We start from the raw sequence: 13,658 nt of genomic DNA, 5'->3' as shown, positions 1-13,658 counted from the left end.
TAGTGGTGTAATTTACTTTACAATAATTACCTGCATTCTATAAATCCAGGGTTACTATATGTATTCTTTAAAGTATTTCACTCAAATGGATCCTACTAATAACAGAGGTGTATTATTATATTTGTGTTGCTACTCACATCCCCAGTTGTAAGAAAGGAAATGTTACATGTTTTTACATTTCTGGTTCTTTTCAGTACTGCTCGTTGAAGCAGGAGGCGAGAGAAAATCACTTAGACAAAACAGACAAGACTAGGTAGTTACGCAATATAATAATATATTTAATAGTCCCAGAAGCCGTTATATGGGACGACACGGCGCGATTAATAACCGTAGCTGCGTGTAGGCAATAACAGCGATTTGGCGAATAAATCACTAGATAGGAAGTGATATCTCTTCGACGCAAGCGCAATGGGCTCACGTGAACTGGGACCAATAACTACGAATACCTATATGCAGCAGGGTTACCACATGGAGTCTACACGAAATATTAGGTCATAACATGAGCCATCGTGTTATTTACTAGTCAAATATAAAAAGAAAACTAAAATTTTCGGTACATAAAGTACTTGCATGTTGAAGTTTTAAGGAAGGGCATGCCCGTCGTTTAAAAAAAGTAAATCATGTCTCTATGTTATATCATTAATATCAGTAACATTATGAAGATTAAGTACTCCTGTACTACGTGCACCAAAACATATTTCTGTACGTTGCTTACTATAGTTTTTGAGTACATTTAGAGGAGTCCCAAATATGAAAAATATATTTTTACAACAGAAAAGTTAAGAAATATAGTGGTACGAAATGGGTGACAGACCTCATTAGAAGAGAAATTCCAATGTCTCATTATTAGAACGCCGGTTTCCATTTTGATTTATTGCGTTTTTATAGTTCGCATTTCGAGTTGGAATAGGAATGCTAGTATTTTCTCGGAACGGTAGCCCTGCGTACGGAGCGCTACTATATGCTCTAGATCTGGAATGACATCCACTGGCTGTGCTCTACCACACAAAGCGAGATGACATTCACAATGTCCATACCTCTCTTAAAAAGATGCTTGGCTTTTATGTTTTGGCAGAGTCCAGTAAATACCTTGAAGGATTTAAAAACTGGAGACGCCTTGACTGTAATTTTCTGTACAAAAACAGTCTGCCGATTTTTGCGGGGGAGGGGCACGTCAAATGTATGGCTATTTCTACGTAACGTACAAATAGCCATGTCAGATAAACGTCAGTCCATACAATACATATGACCATTGGCCGAGCTTTTCGACAGAGGGGTTAGCTCTTAAAGGCGTCTCCAGTTGTTAAATCCTCCAATGTAAATAAAGAAGACTGACATAACGTACAACGCCGCGAGAATCGTTAATGCCAATGGCATTACATATTATTTTTAAAATTTTAGATATTTGCGTATGAACACCGTTATACTATTTTAAATTTCAAAACGTAAAATTGGACTTGACCGACCATAAGTTATAGTCACAACAGTATATTTTAAGCATAGGTAAATAGAGTCAGACCAAGATAAGTTCGAAGCGATTTTGATAGCCCAGGCCCAGACGTTGTGATTTCCTAGAAGTCAAAATAATCTGTGCACGTCTGGGCTATTAAAATCTCTGCCAACTGATCTTGATTTGACTCTGAAGCAGTTTGAGCCCTTAAAAAATGTTAAACAATCTTCAAACTAGATGGCGCCATTAAAAAAAAAAAGAAATGTCATAAAAGCAATATGTGACAGATTTCATACGGGTATAGTATAAAAAAACGGCCAAGTGCAAGTCGGACTAGCGCATGAAGGGTTCCGTACCATTATCTCTAAAAATGCAAAGCAATGAAAAAGGCTCATCATCATCATATCAGCCCTTTATCGCCCACTGCTGATTTTTTGACACCTATTAACATTTTACTGGTACAAAATTCGCCCTGAAACTACCGAAATAATATAAGTGGCTCCTTCATCTCCCTTGTCCTATACCTACCTATACACCGTGTTTTTATTGAATTCCGTTAACTTCGGGGTATCGGTAAGTACGTTTAAGGAAACTAAATGGCATAGTCAATTATATTTATATAATTATATATAAGTAAATAATTTTTATTTTTATAAAAAGTAATGTAATGTTGCATATAGCGTATGTATGTTGTTTATAGTATATGTAATGTGTCATATCACGGACATTACATTTAACTCAACCAAACAACTGAAAACCGTGATATATCAATGTCATTTCGAACACCGATCGCCCGAGATAGTACTTACGTTTAGTAGCAAATGTATGAACTCGTACTACACAACACACACAACAACAGGCCCTTAGGCAAGTGTACACGCTCGTAAGGGCCTTATAAGATAAAAAATGATTATTGATTATCTTCGAAATGGAATTAATCAGAATACCGGTGTCTTTGAGAAAGTTACTTAATTTAAGCTCAGGGAGGCACCCTTAAAATTAACTGGAATAAAAAAAAACACGGTGTATAGAACCTAGAACTTGACGCTTATGGCAACGAAATCGTTTTATAGCTATAAGGACGTCTACATCTTCTCAAATTCTTAGCTATCAGGTATTCCGTATTGTTTACGTCTTGAGAGCTATACTTACTACGCAATTGTATTCTATGTACTTAAATGTATAACAGTGTGAGGCAACATTGGCGCCATTATATCGCAAAGAGGTGGAGTTGAAATATCAGAGACTCCCGCGGACCAGGGGAAGCATACTTATGGAGACCACAACGAAGTACCTAGAGAAAACGACTGAGGAACCCTGTACTGACACCATAACTGTGGAATTGGACGAGCCCCCACCGCATTTGGAGCCTTGGTCGATTGAAGCAAAACCAGGTAATTTGCACTAAAGAAAATCTTTTTGTGTAAAACGCAAACTTAATGCCATTAAAGGTTTGTTTACCCGTGGTGTACTCAAAATTTTGCATAAGTTCCCCAGTCTATAAAAGAAATTACTTATGCTGGGATATTCATGGTTTTTTTTTAAATAAGAAAGGATATTGTAGTCCGAATGGAACCCTACTATTAGTCTTGTCCGTCAGTTCGTGGATTAATTCAGAAACACTGAGTTGGGGCGGGAGGTCGTGTTTACGGCGGTCAATTACTTATAATAGGAGTTTAGTTTGAATAGTTTAATTTATCTCTAATTGCGACTAAAGAACCTCTTGACTGGTTTATTATTAAAGATTTGTAATTTTGTTTTTGAATTTAGTGGCACGTATATCTTACTAGATATACAGTATAAAATAATGCCTGGTAATTGTATAATTGCTAGGCGAACTATAATTTCAAGCCTATGCTGTCTCTCTACGAGTATACTAAATAGGAGATTCAAATAAACCGCTTTATTCATAGGGACGACATCATACTGTTGCGTCTAGTGCCTAATTCGTGTAGTATGTCGAATCCAGGATATCTAGACTGCTGAATAAAACTATAGCGGACTGTAAACACTAATTTAATTACTGGTAATTACAGAGGTAGTTATAATTATTTTTGGCGCGACGCGATATGTGTGCGTTCCGCGAGCCGTAAGTTCGATTCTGACCGTCCCCCCGCGGACCGGCCCCGGTCCCCGTCGCTGGCTAACCGGTCCGGTGACGTGACGGTGGACGTCATCGCTGTTGCTGTGGAGTTAACTCGATGCGGCGGCGGGCTTGTCGCCAACATATACTCCCGGCGTTGAAGAGCTTGGGTCTTCAAGATCTTGTATGGGTAGAGGACAAATTGTATTGAAGGCCCGACGAATTACTCCTTTTTTCGTCCTTATGTCGGCTACTCTTGCGACGCCATCTCTGCCAGGCAGCACTTGAACGATGCGGCCAAGGAGCCACATAAGCGGCGGTAAGTTCTTGTCCTTGATTACCACCATGGTTCCGACGTCGAGGTTGCCCCTTGAGCTCTGCCATTTCGTTCTCTGTTGCAAGCCAGTAACGTACTCGTTGGAGAACCTGTTCCAGAAGTGCTGTTTCAGAAACTCGATGCGCTGGTACCTTTGGAGTGAGGTAATCTTTTGATCAGTGAGCTGAGGGTAAGGCAAAGACGTGAGAGGCCTTCCAATCAAGAAATGAGCTGGACTCAAAAAAGTTAGATCAGATGGATCATTAGAAAGTGGCGTAAGAGGACGTGAGTTTAAAATCGCTTCGATCTTTACTAAACACGTAGCCAATAACTCATAGGTGAGGTGTGTAAGACCTAGGGTTCGTCGCAGGTGGTACTTTACCGACTTCACCGCAGACTCCCAGATTCCTCCGAAGTGAGGTGTGTATGCTGGGATGAAAGAGAAATTGATTTGCGCGTCGGCCATGTCTGCCGCAAAGTCTTGTTTTAAGAGATTTGAGAGCTCATTGAAGCTACCAACAAAGGTCGTGCCATTATCTGAGAATATTACCTTTGGTTTGCCACGACGACCGATAAATCGGTTAAGAGCTGCCATAAAAGCCTCCTTGGTTAAATCCGAAACAAGCTCCAAATGAAGTGCCTTGGATGCTAAACACACAAATATGCAAATGTAGGCCTTGATGAGCCTACACCCCCTACCTTTGCGGTCAGCTATAAGAATTGGACCGGCGTAATCGGTGCCTGTTTCGAGGAACGGATATTCAAGGTGCAACCTTTCTTTCGGCAAGTTACCCATTACTGGTTGCACTGTTTCACCTTTCAACCGAACACATTTGAGACAAGTATGGACAACCTGTTTTGCCAAGTTTCTTCCTCCGAGCGGCCAGTAGTTAAGTTTTATAGTCGCTAGAAGTAATTGAGGAGGCGCGTGAAGTAGACGTAAGTGGAACATTTTAAAAAACAGCCTTGCGAGATGATGCTTACTACAGAGGACTATAGGATGCTTTGTGCCATAGTCATAGAATGAGTTGACGAGTCGACCCCCGACTCTAATAAGCCCTGAATCAAGAAATGGTGACAGCGAACTAAGCCGGCTTTTCTTTGGCAATGGTTTCCCTGTTTTAAGAAGTTCGTACTCGTTAGGAAAAGAGTCTTGTTGGGACCTACGAAGAAGTAGAACTGAAGCCGATTCTAGCTCAGCTAATGTAAGACCACCGGTTTTCTTAGTATTTTCCTTTTTACAATTGTGGATGAATCTAAGTATATACGCTATTATCCGTTGCAATTTTGAATAAGATGATTTGTTTTTAATTAAATGTTCTATTGGCTTACAAGAGTTATCAAAAGCGGGACATGTGACTAATGATTTTGCCGGTAACATCTCTGGCAATGAAGACTCATTACCAGACCTTCCTGGGGCGGTCGGCCAGTAGGCCATGTCCTGCTTCAAGAAGGATGGTCCAGACCACCACAAGGAAGAGTTCATTATGAGGTCGGCACTTAAACCTCGAGATACTAGATCTGCAGGATTCTCCTTTGAAGGTACGTAGCGCCAACAAGCGGCTTTGGAACTTTCCTGGATCTCTGATATCCGGTTTTTTACAAAAGGACGCAATGAACAAGGAGATGATGATAACCAACCCATGACTATCATAGAGTCACACCAAAATACGCAATGGTCTGGTTTCCGGATAACTGACTCAAGAACCTTTGTGCATAATCTTGCGCCTAATAAGGCCCCGCAAAGCTCAAGACGAGGAATAGTTGTGGCCTTAATAGGCGCGACTTTGCTTTTTGATGCCAGTAGGCGAACACTCACTGAGCCATCCCCGGCCACGGAGCGGACGTACAGGCAAGCTCCGTATGCTTTCTCCGACGCATCAGTGAAGACGTGGAAATCAACAACCGTAGGTGTATTGCACAAGACCCAGCGAGGTATCTGGACTTTATTAAGATAAGGCAGAGATTTCACAAAGTCTTCCCAGGATGTAAGTATGTCTCCTGTAAGCGGATCATCCCAAGAACACTGGTTTACCCAAAGTTTCTGCATTAGTATTTTCGCCTGCACTATACAAGGCGTTACTAATCCTAGAGGGTCAAAGATTTGGGCTATGACTGAAAGAATGTGCCTTTTTGTGACTACTTTTGGTAACGAGATGTCTATGCGAAACGTAAGACTGTCTTGAGCGCATCTCCAATTAAGACCCAATGTTTTAGACAGCTCGTTCTCGCTCAGATCCACACATTCTTTCAGACATGGGTTCTCACCGACGGCTTTAAGAATCTCTTCATTATTAGACTGCCATTTACGCAAGTGAAATTGGGCATTTTTCAGCGTGGTTGTTACATTACGACACAGTGCCACAGTATCATCTATTGAATGAGAGCCAGATAGGAAGTCGTCTACATAAAAGTCCCTGGCGATCGCTTCCTGTGTTTCCTTGTCACTGGACTCCTGTGATAGCTGTAAGAGGCACCGCGTGCTCAGAAACGGCGCTGATGACGTCCCATAAGTCACGGTATTAAGAGAATAGATTTTAAGCGGCTTAGAAGGGTCTGCCCTCCATAAGATCAACTGAAGTTGACGTTGTTCATCGTCCACAAGAATTTGCCGATACATTTTCTCGATGTCAGCTGACACCACATATTTATGTTGACGAAACCGCAGTAAGATGGAAAATAAGTCGTCCTGAACCCTGGGTCCTGTTAACTGGATGTCGTTAAATGATTTTCCTGATGTAGTGGCAGCTGAAGCATCAAACACGACACGAAGCTTGGTAGTCGTGCTAGACTCTCTTAACACGGCGTGGTGAGGCAAATAATATGACGGTAATGAACTGTAAGGCAAAGTTTCACTCATGTGACCCAAAACCTCGTATTCCTCCATGAATTTTACATAGCGCTCCTTTAATAAGGAGTCCCTATCTAACCTGCGTTCGAGCGATAAAAATCTTCGCTTGGCCATACCGTAGGAGTCTCCTAAGGTATCGGGAGATTCCTTCAGAGGAACGGTCACCACAAAACGTCCGTCTTTATCTCTCTTAGTAGTTTTGTTAAAGAGTTCTTCACACGCGTTTTCGTCCGGTGTGAAGTCATGTTTTGGGGATATGGTATCAAGTTCCCAAAATTTTGTAAGAGTCGTGTCCGTTTGTTTGTCAGTCAGGAACAAGCAAACTGGTTTGACAGAGGTAGGTTGATTTATGGCGCCTACTAAGAGCCAACCTAGCTTTGTCTCAACGAGGAAGGGATCATTTTTGCCTAAGATAATGCGATTGGTGCCGAGAACGCTCCAAAATATTTTAGCCCCAAGAAGAATCTCAATATCAGCGGGTTCGGTGTATGAAGGATCGGCAAGACAAATTTCCGAAGGTATGGGTACGTCCGTTACGTCAATGTATGTGTGAGGTATTGGTGACGTAATGTCGGACAATACGTTGCACTCTATGTCAGTGCTATAAGCCCCATCATAAGACTCCAATTTAAGAGAGCACGATTGGGTGATATTTGATTCATGCTTTTCAAGCATGGACACTGTAGTTTTGACATTTTTAATTGGCAGGTTCAGCCTCTCAGATAAGTCCCGAGTTATGTAATTATATGTACTGCCATTATCTAATAAGACCCTAACACTGTGCAATTTCCCTTGACCATCGCGCACTTTGACTAAGGCTGTTGAAAGCAAAACATGCTCGGCCACGTTAACATTGTGGGCATTCGCGGAAAAAGCTATGTGTTCTGACGCGGTCTTAGGTTCCGTATGGACGTGAAGAAGTGTGTTATGCTTGGTCTTGCAGTACTTGCAGTGGCTAAGTTTGCACTTACTCTCGTTATGACCGGGACGTAAGCAATTTAAGCACACGTTAAATTCCTTTGCCTTGAGTACGCGTTGTTCTACTGGCAAAGCCCTTTCGCAATTGAAGACGTAATGAGCTTTATTACATAAAGGGCAAGTTACGTTATATGTTTTAGGCTTATTAACGTTACTTGCTGAAGCCAGAAGGCTTTTTGGTTTATTGTTGACAGACGTGTCCGTCCTAACCCTGTTGTGCTTGGCTTCTTCTAAAGTTTCCAAAAGATTGCACCTATTGGTAAGAAACGTTATGAAATCGCTAAGTGCCGGAGGGTTTGTCAACTGATTCCTATGTTCCTCCCATTCCCTACTTGTAACTCCGTCTAATTTGGCTGCCATGATGTGGATTATTAATGTATCCCAATGCTCTACGGGCTGGTCTAAAGTTGCTAAGGCATTTAAGTTCTTTTTAGTGTTGTCAACAATCTGTCGCAAGGCTACACTTGACTCTTTATGCACCTGTTCAATATTAAAAAGTGCCTGGACATGATTGTTGACAAGCAACTGTTTGTTGTCGTATCGTTCACAAAGGAGTTTCCAAGCGGCATCGTAGTTATCCCCCTTAAAGTCCAAGCTTCTAATCACCAAGGCCGCGCTTCCATGAAGAGAGGCGCGTAGGTAGTGAAACTTGTTAATGTTGTCGATACTTGTCTCAGAATGAATTAAGGAAACATAAATGTCTTTAAACTCCATCCAATTCTGATAACCACCGCTGAAGTGCGGTAAATTAATTTTTGGCAACCTTACATTGTTGTGCTTATAAGACACCACTGTTGGGCATTCATTGGAGCCTACCTCGGATTGAACCTCCTTGGCGCGTTGGCTGCGATGCCTGTCCACCAGCTCCCGAGCGGCGGCAATCTCTTTGTAGTAAGACCGCTCGAACAGCTCGCGTGCAGTATATTGCTCGGTAGGATCCTCAGCTAGCATCTCCAATTCGCTCTGGTAAAAATCAAAAGAGTCGTACGAATCATCAAGTTTTTTAATACGCATGTCTAATTCCACTAACTGCGAATCACTGAGTTGTTCACAAGTTTTCGCAGTATTAAAATAAGCAATAAACTGTGTAAGCTTAGCTTTAATTGAAGCGCGCTTCTTTATTAATTCTTTGCATCTATCCTCGGCAGACATTATGCAGTTATAAGAATTAAATGAAGCAATCTGCTAATTATTATAAGCGCTAAGCACTATGCAAAACCCTGACGAAAAATAAATAGCAACAATTTAATTTTAAGGTGATAATTTAAAACCCTGATGTTATTTTATTAGCAAGGCAAAAATAACAATGTAACTTTTGCCTGTGCAATTTTTGCAGGCGCTGATACTTTTTTAATGTCGGACCAACTTGTGCTATTGCTAAAAAATTTGATCAGACACTTAACTTTTACTATACAATAATTATTGTAGGTATACCCACCTATTGACTATGAAAATAGGTACGGAATGTTCAATGATTTAGCAATATGAATGTTAACTATGATAATAATCTTATAATGAAATGGATTCGTAATCAAATTTTATTACTGTTATGCTGATTTAACTTACGGCCAAATCTAAATGTAATGTACGTTATCTTATTGTTTACTGTATGTTATTTAACACTTTACTGTAATTACGTGTATTTACGAATAAAATTAGTAATTGTAAACAATAAGATTTCGTTGAATATGTATATGATTTTAAGATTGTATAAATTATTATGTTTATTTATATATTTGTATGTATATTATAGGTATAAATTATCTATGAATGTAACTCAATTTAACTGTAATTGGTTTTGTTTATTTCTAATTACGATTAATGCGAAATTGTTACTTATGTATGAAATGACAATTAATGAAATAATAAAAATGTTATTTATGTTGTAATGTTATTGAGATCGAAGCAAAGTTAAGCAACACAATTACGCTACGGTTAAAGTTCCCGTAAGCAATGTTATTTTGAAAATGATCTTGTGATTATTACGATTGTGAAATAAGAGTTTAAATTAAAACAACCGAGTTTAATTAGGTAATAGGAATTGGAAAGACCTCACAGTTATGCTCTCCTGATTATTGTCCAGTAGATTGCGGGCTCCTGTTCCTATTGCACTTCGGTTTCACTTTAGATTATTTTGTGCACTGGGACCGTAATTGATTGCTTCTTGGCTCGTGGGGAGTTCGCTTGGTGTCCTTCGCGATACCTAAGTCCGTCGTTGGTGCGTTAGGTTTGCCGTTGCTTGACGATTTTATTTCCTAGCATAAGCGGCTAGCCAGAAGACACTGAAGGTGGACGGATGGTGATGCTGATGAATGAAGAACTGCGCTCTCGTGGTCGGCCGACTTCCAAAAAAATCTTCGTAACTTCGTAATTAACAGGGTCGCTTCTCTTCTTCGGCGAGTTTAGGACCATATGTTGCGTCTAGTGCCTAATTCGTGTAGTATGTCGAATCCAGGATATCTAGACTGCTGAATAAAACTATAGCGGACTGTAAACACTAATTTAATTACTGGTAATTACAGAGGTAGTTATAATTATTTTTGGCGCGACGCGATATGTGTGCGTTCCGCGAGCCGTAAGTTCGATTCTGACCGTCCCCCCGCGGACCGGCCCCGGTCCCCGTCGCTGGCTAACCGGTCCGGTGACGTGACGGTGGACGTCATCGCTGTTGCTGTGGAGTTAACTCGATGCGGCGGCGGGCTTGTCGCCAACAATACATTGGGTCATATTTTCGATGAAGGACATGGCGTGGTAATAGGAAGGGATCCCGCCCTCGCCCAGCTGACGCTAAAACCCAATAGTGTCCGGAGAAGCGGGGGTGAGGCGTCATGGAGCCGGAAAAAAGCCTCAGGAGAAATTGACCCATTCTCCTGGGGGTTGTCATTTTGGGCCTCGACCGAGTAACTTAATGCTAGAGGGGCATGAGGGCGCCCACAAGCTTGTTTAGTGGAAGACCAAATCCAAAATAATGTCAGACAGAAAATGGGTTTGTTGGTTGACGTAGTTCGGCCCAATTCAGGAACGGAATGACGGTAATACGGGCAGTACTGCTTTATCAAAATCAAATCGAAAGACCTTTGCCAATATTTTAGGCCTCGAAGAATGGCTTGTTGATGACCTACATACTATTCTTGTGGCATTATCATGCGGTTTGGAAATAGATTCTATGAATTTTCAGGTATTTTGTAACAATTTGGCTACCAAATACGTCAAAAAATATGGCTGGTACATGACCGTCACGGTTCATAAAATACTAATACATGGTGCGAAAATCATAGAATCTATTTCCTTATCCATTGGAATGCTCTCAGAACAAGCCGGTGAATCAAGGAACAAATTTTGGCGTTATGATCGAGAGCACCATACGCAAATTATAGACCATAAAACCACTATCCTTGACTTGTTCCACCGAGCTTTAGAGTCTTCTGACCCATATGAACTTTCATCACAATCCCACAGCATCACTCTACGCCTGAATAGGCGGTCCTTCACCGCGAGCTGATTATTTAATTGACCGTTCGCCCCCCGAAGGGCAGCGCTTCGTGACACGTCGCGACAGCCCAATAAAGTGCATCGACAATTGTTACTTTATTAGTAATCAAGGGCCGTAAAAAGGGATTATCGTTGTAGCCGTATTGTTTCAAGAGCTTATTGTTTAACGATGTATGTTTACTCTGTAATTAAATGGAAACTGAAATATGGGGAAATGTATTGACTATTTTAAAATAGTGAACAACAAGAGAACAGACTGGACTAATAATAGGTACATAGAAAGCTTTGTGAACTATACTAACTAACTGGGCTGGGTCATGCCAAATGTGAATGTGACAGTACACGTTAAAGAGAGAGAAAAGCGTGACAAGCGAGGAGGAAGTTCCAAAAACTCGATATTTCGTGTGACGTAATGGATGCGTGTGTGTGTGATATTACTAGTAGGTACAGAGATATGCTACTATTAAATGCAATGTGCCATTACATCTCAACTCATAACTTTCTCCAAATAGGCCTATCTCGGCACATCTCGCCATATGAAACATAATTCTTTTATCATGTCACAGTCGTATTAGGTTACAAACGAGCGCGGGTCATAAGTCAACGGTCCGAGCATGTTTGAAGTGAGCTATCTTGTTTGATAAATGGTCTTCCGTGTACAGTTCCAACGTGTTCGGTTACTGTAACTTTAGCATCCCCGTGTTGCTTACAGATAGGTACTTTAAGAGCACGTGGTAAGAACCATTTTCATTTGGCTAGCTCGTATAATACGGCGGCCTATGTTTAGTTGTAAAATACTGTAGCGAACTGGTCGGGTCTAAACAGAGTTACAGGAACGATGTAACAGTACTAACAGTGTTTTATGTTGTATGTGGATTTGTGAATTGCTTATTTTATGGTTACATTACAAAATAATGGCGCTAATTTAGATATATAGTTTAAGCAGACACTTTGCTAAAGAAGTATTTATTAAGTTTTCTACTTTTTTACCTCGTGATAACTTTAAGTAGTATGCACTGCTGATGCTTATTTTGTTGGTAAGCACGAGAATTGCAAGTTAAACTCTTCCACTCAACATTTGAGCGGCAAAAAGACGTAAGTACAGACTAAAAAAGACTAAAAATAGTTCGAAGAACAATAGAAGTCGAATCGTTTTAGTTACGAGTTTAAATCTTTTACGTTGCTCATATATTTATAAGTCCACTACGTCCTTTTGCGAGCTTTACTTACACAGGTTGGGCCAACCTCCGCGAATCTATAGGATGCAGCTTTGTGGTTGTCCGAGATCTAAATAAGGCTTGCTGCCTCTGAGGCATAATTGCGCCCTGTAGATTTGCCATGGTGGACCCTACACCTGAATGGGACTTAAGAGAAAATATGAGCTGGCGTTCTGGTCACAACATTTTAGACACGAAGTTTTTTCGAATGTGAATCTCCTCATATTCCTTGGTTTATGAGTGCTAGGTTAAGTAGGAAATTGCTTAAGATAGGATTAAGACTTCGATGAGGACACATTCCTCTAAAAAAAGTTCGCTTTTATTATGAAATAAGAGTTATCCCCGAACTGCGAACAGCGAAGAGGACAAATCGCCAACGTATCTATGGATAGGTCTTCAAAAATGATATTGAGGTTTCTAATATCATTTTTTTCTAAAATGAATAGTTTGCGCGAGAGACACTTCCAAAGTGGTAAAATGTGTGTCCCCCCCCCCCCGTAACTTCTAAAATAACAGAATGAAAAATCTAAAAAAAATATATGATATACATTGCCATGTAAACTTCCACCGAAAATTGGTTTGAACGAGATCTCGTAAGTAGTTTTTTTGAATACGCCATAAAATTAAAAAATTTTTTTTTTTTTCATTATACCCATACGTGTGGGGTATCTATGGATAGGTCTTCAAAAATGATATTAAGGTTTCTTATATAATTTTTTTCTAAACTGAATAGTTTGCGCGAGAGAACCTTTCAAAGTGAAAAAAAGTGTGTCCCCCCCCCTGTAACTTCTAAAATAACAGAATGAAAAATCTAAAAAAAATATATGATATACATTACCATGCAAACTTCCACCGAAAATTGGTTTGAACGAGATCTAGTGAGTAGTTTTTTTTAATACGTCATAAAATTTAAAAAAAAAATTTTTCATCAAACATATGCGTGTGGGGTATCTATGGATAGGTCTTCAAAAATGATATTTAGGTTCCTAATATCATTTTTTTCTAAACTGAATAGTTTGCGCGAGAGACACTTCCAAAGTGGTAAAATGTGTGTCCAAAGTGGTAAAATGTTGAACAACATCTACTAAGAAGATTTTTTTTTAATACGTCTTAAATTGTACGGAACCCTTCATGCGCGAGTCCGACTCGCACTTGGCCGCTTTTATTGTTTGAAGAAACGTCACTTTTGACACTGACATATTTATCTAGTATCTAGCACTAAATATTAGACGTATCTTAAAGTCTGAATTTGGCCGTTACTCATAAGTAAC

The 13,658-nt window shown here is 40.2% G+C and overlaps 2 protein-coding genes across 2 annotated transcripts; both read right to left on the bottom strand.

Moving 5' to 3' along the window:
- Positions 1-3,450: 3,450 nt before the first annotated feature.
- LOC133534332 (uncharacterized) lies at positions 3,451-6,806 on the bottom strand. Its single transcript, XM_061873452.1, has 2 exons — positions 4,400-6,806; positions 3,451-4,001 (listed from the first exon to the last, which is right to left on the bottom strand). The coding sequence occupies exons 1-2, from the start codon at positions 6,734-6,736 to the stop codon at positions 3,708-3,710; spliced, it is 2,631 nt and encodes an 876-aa protein (XP_061729436.1). The 5' UTR covers positions 6,737-6,806; the 3' UTR covers positions 3,451-3,707.
- Positions 6,775-12,876, bottom strand: LOC133534337 (uncharacterized). Its single transcript, XM_061873458.1, has 2 exons — positions 6,817-12,876; positions 6,775-6,779 (listed from the first exon to the last, which is right to left on the bottom strand). Exons 1-2 carry the CDS (start codon positions 8,828-8,830, stop codon positions 6,775-6,777), a joined length of 2,019 nt encoding a protein of 672 aa, XP_061729442.1. The 5' UTR covers positions 8,831-12,876.
- Positions 12,877-13,658: the final 782 nt, after the last annotated feature.

This window comes from Cydia pomonella, unplaced genomic scaffold, assembly GCF_033807575.1.
Source record: "Cydia pomonella isolate Wapato2018A unplaced genomic scaffold, ilCydPomo1 PGA_scaffold_88, whole genome shotgun sequence".
NCBI classification, from domain to species: Eukaryota; Metazoa; Arthropoda; class Insecta; order Lepidoptera; family Tortricidae; genus Cydia; species Cydia pomonella.
Note: the sequence above shows the minus strand (reverse complement) of the source record. Positions and strands in the feature narration are given on the sequence as shown.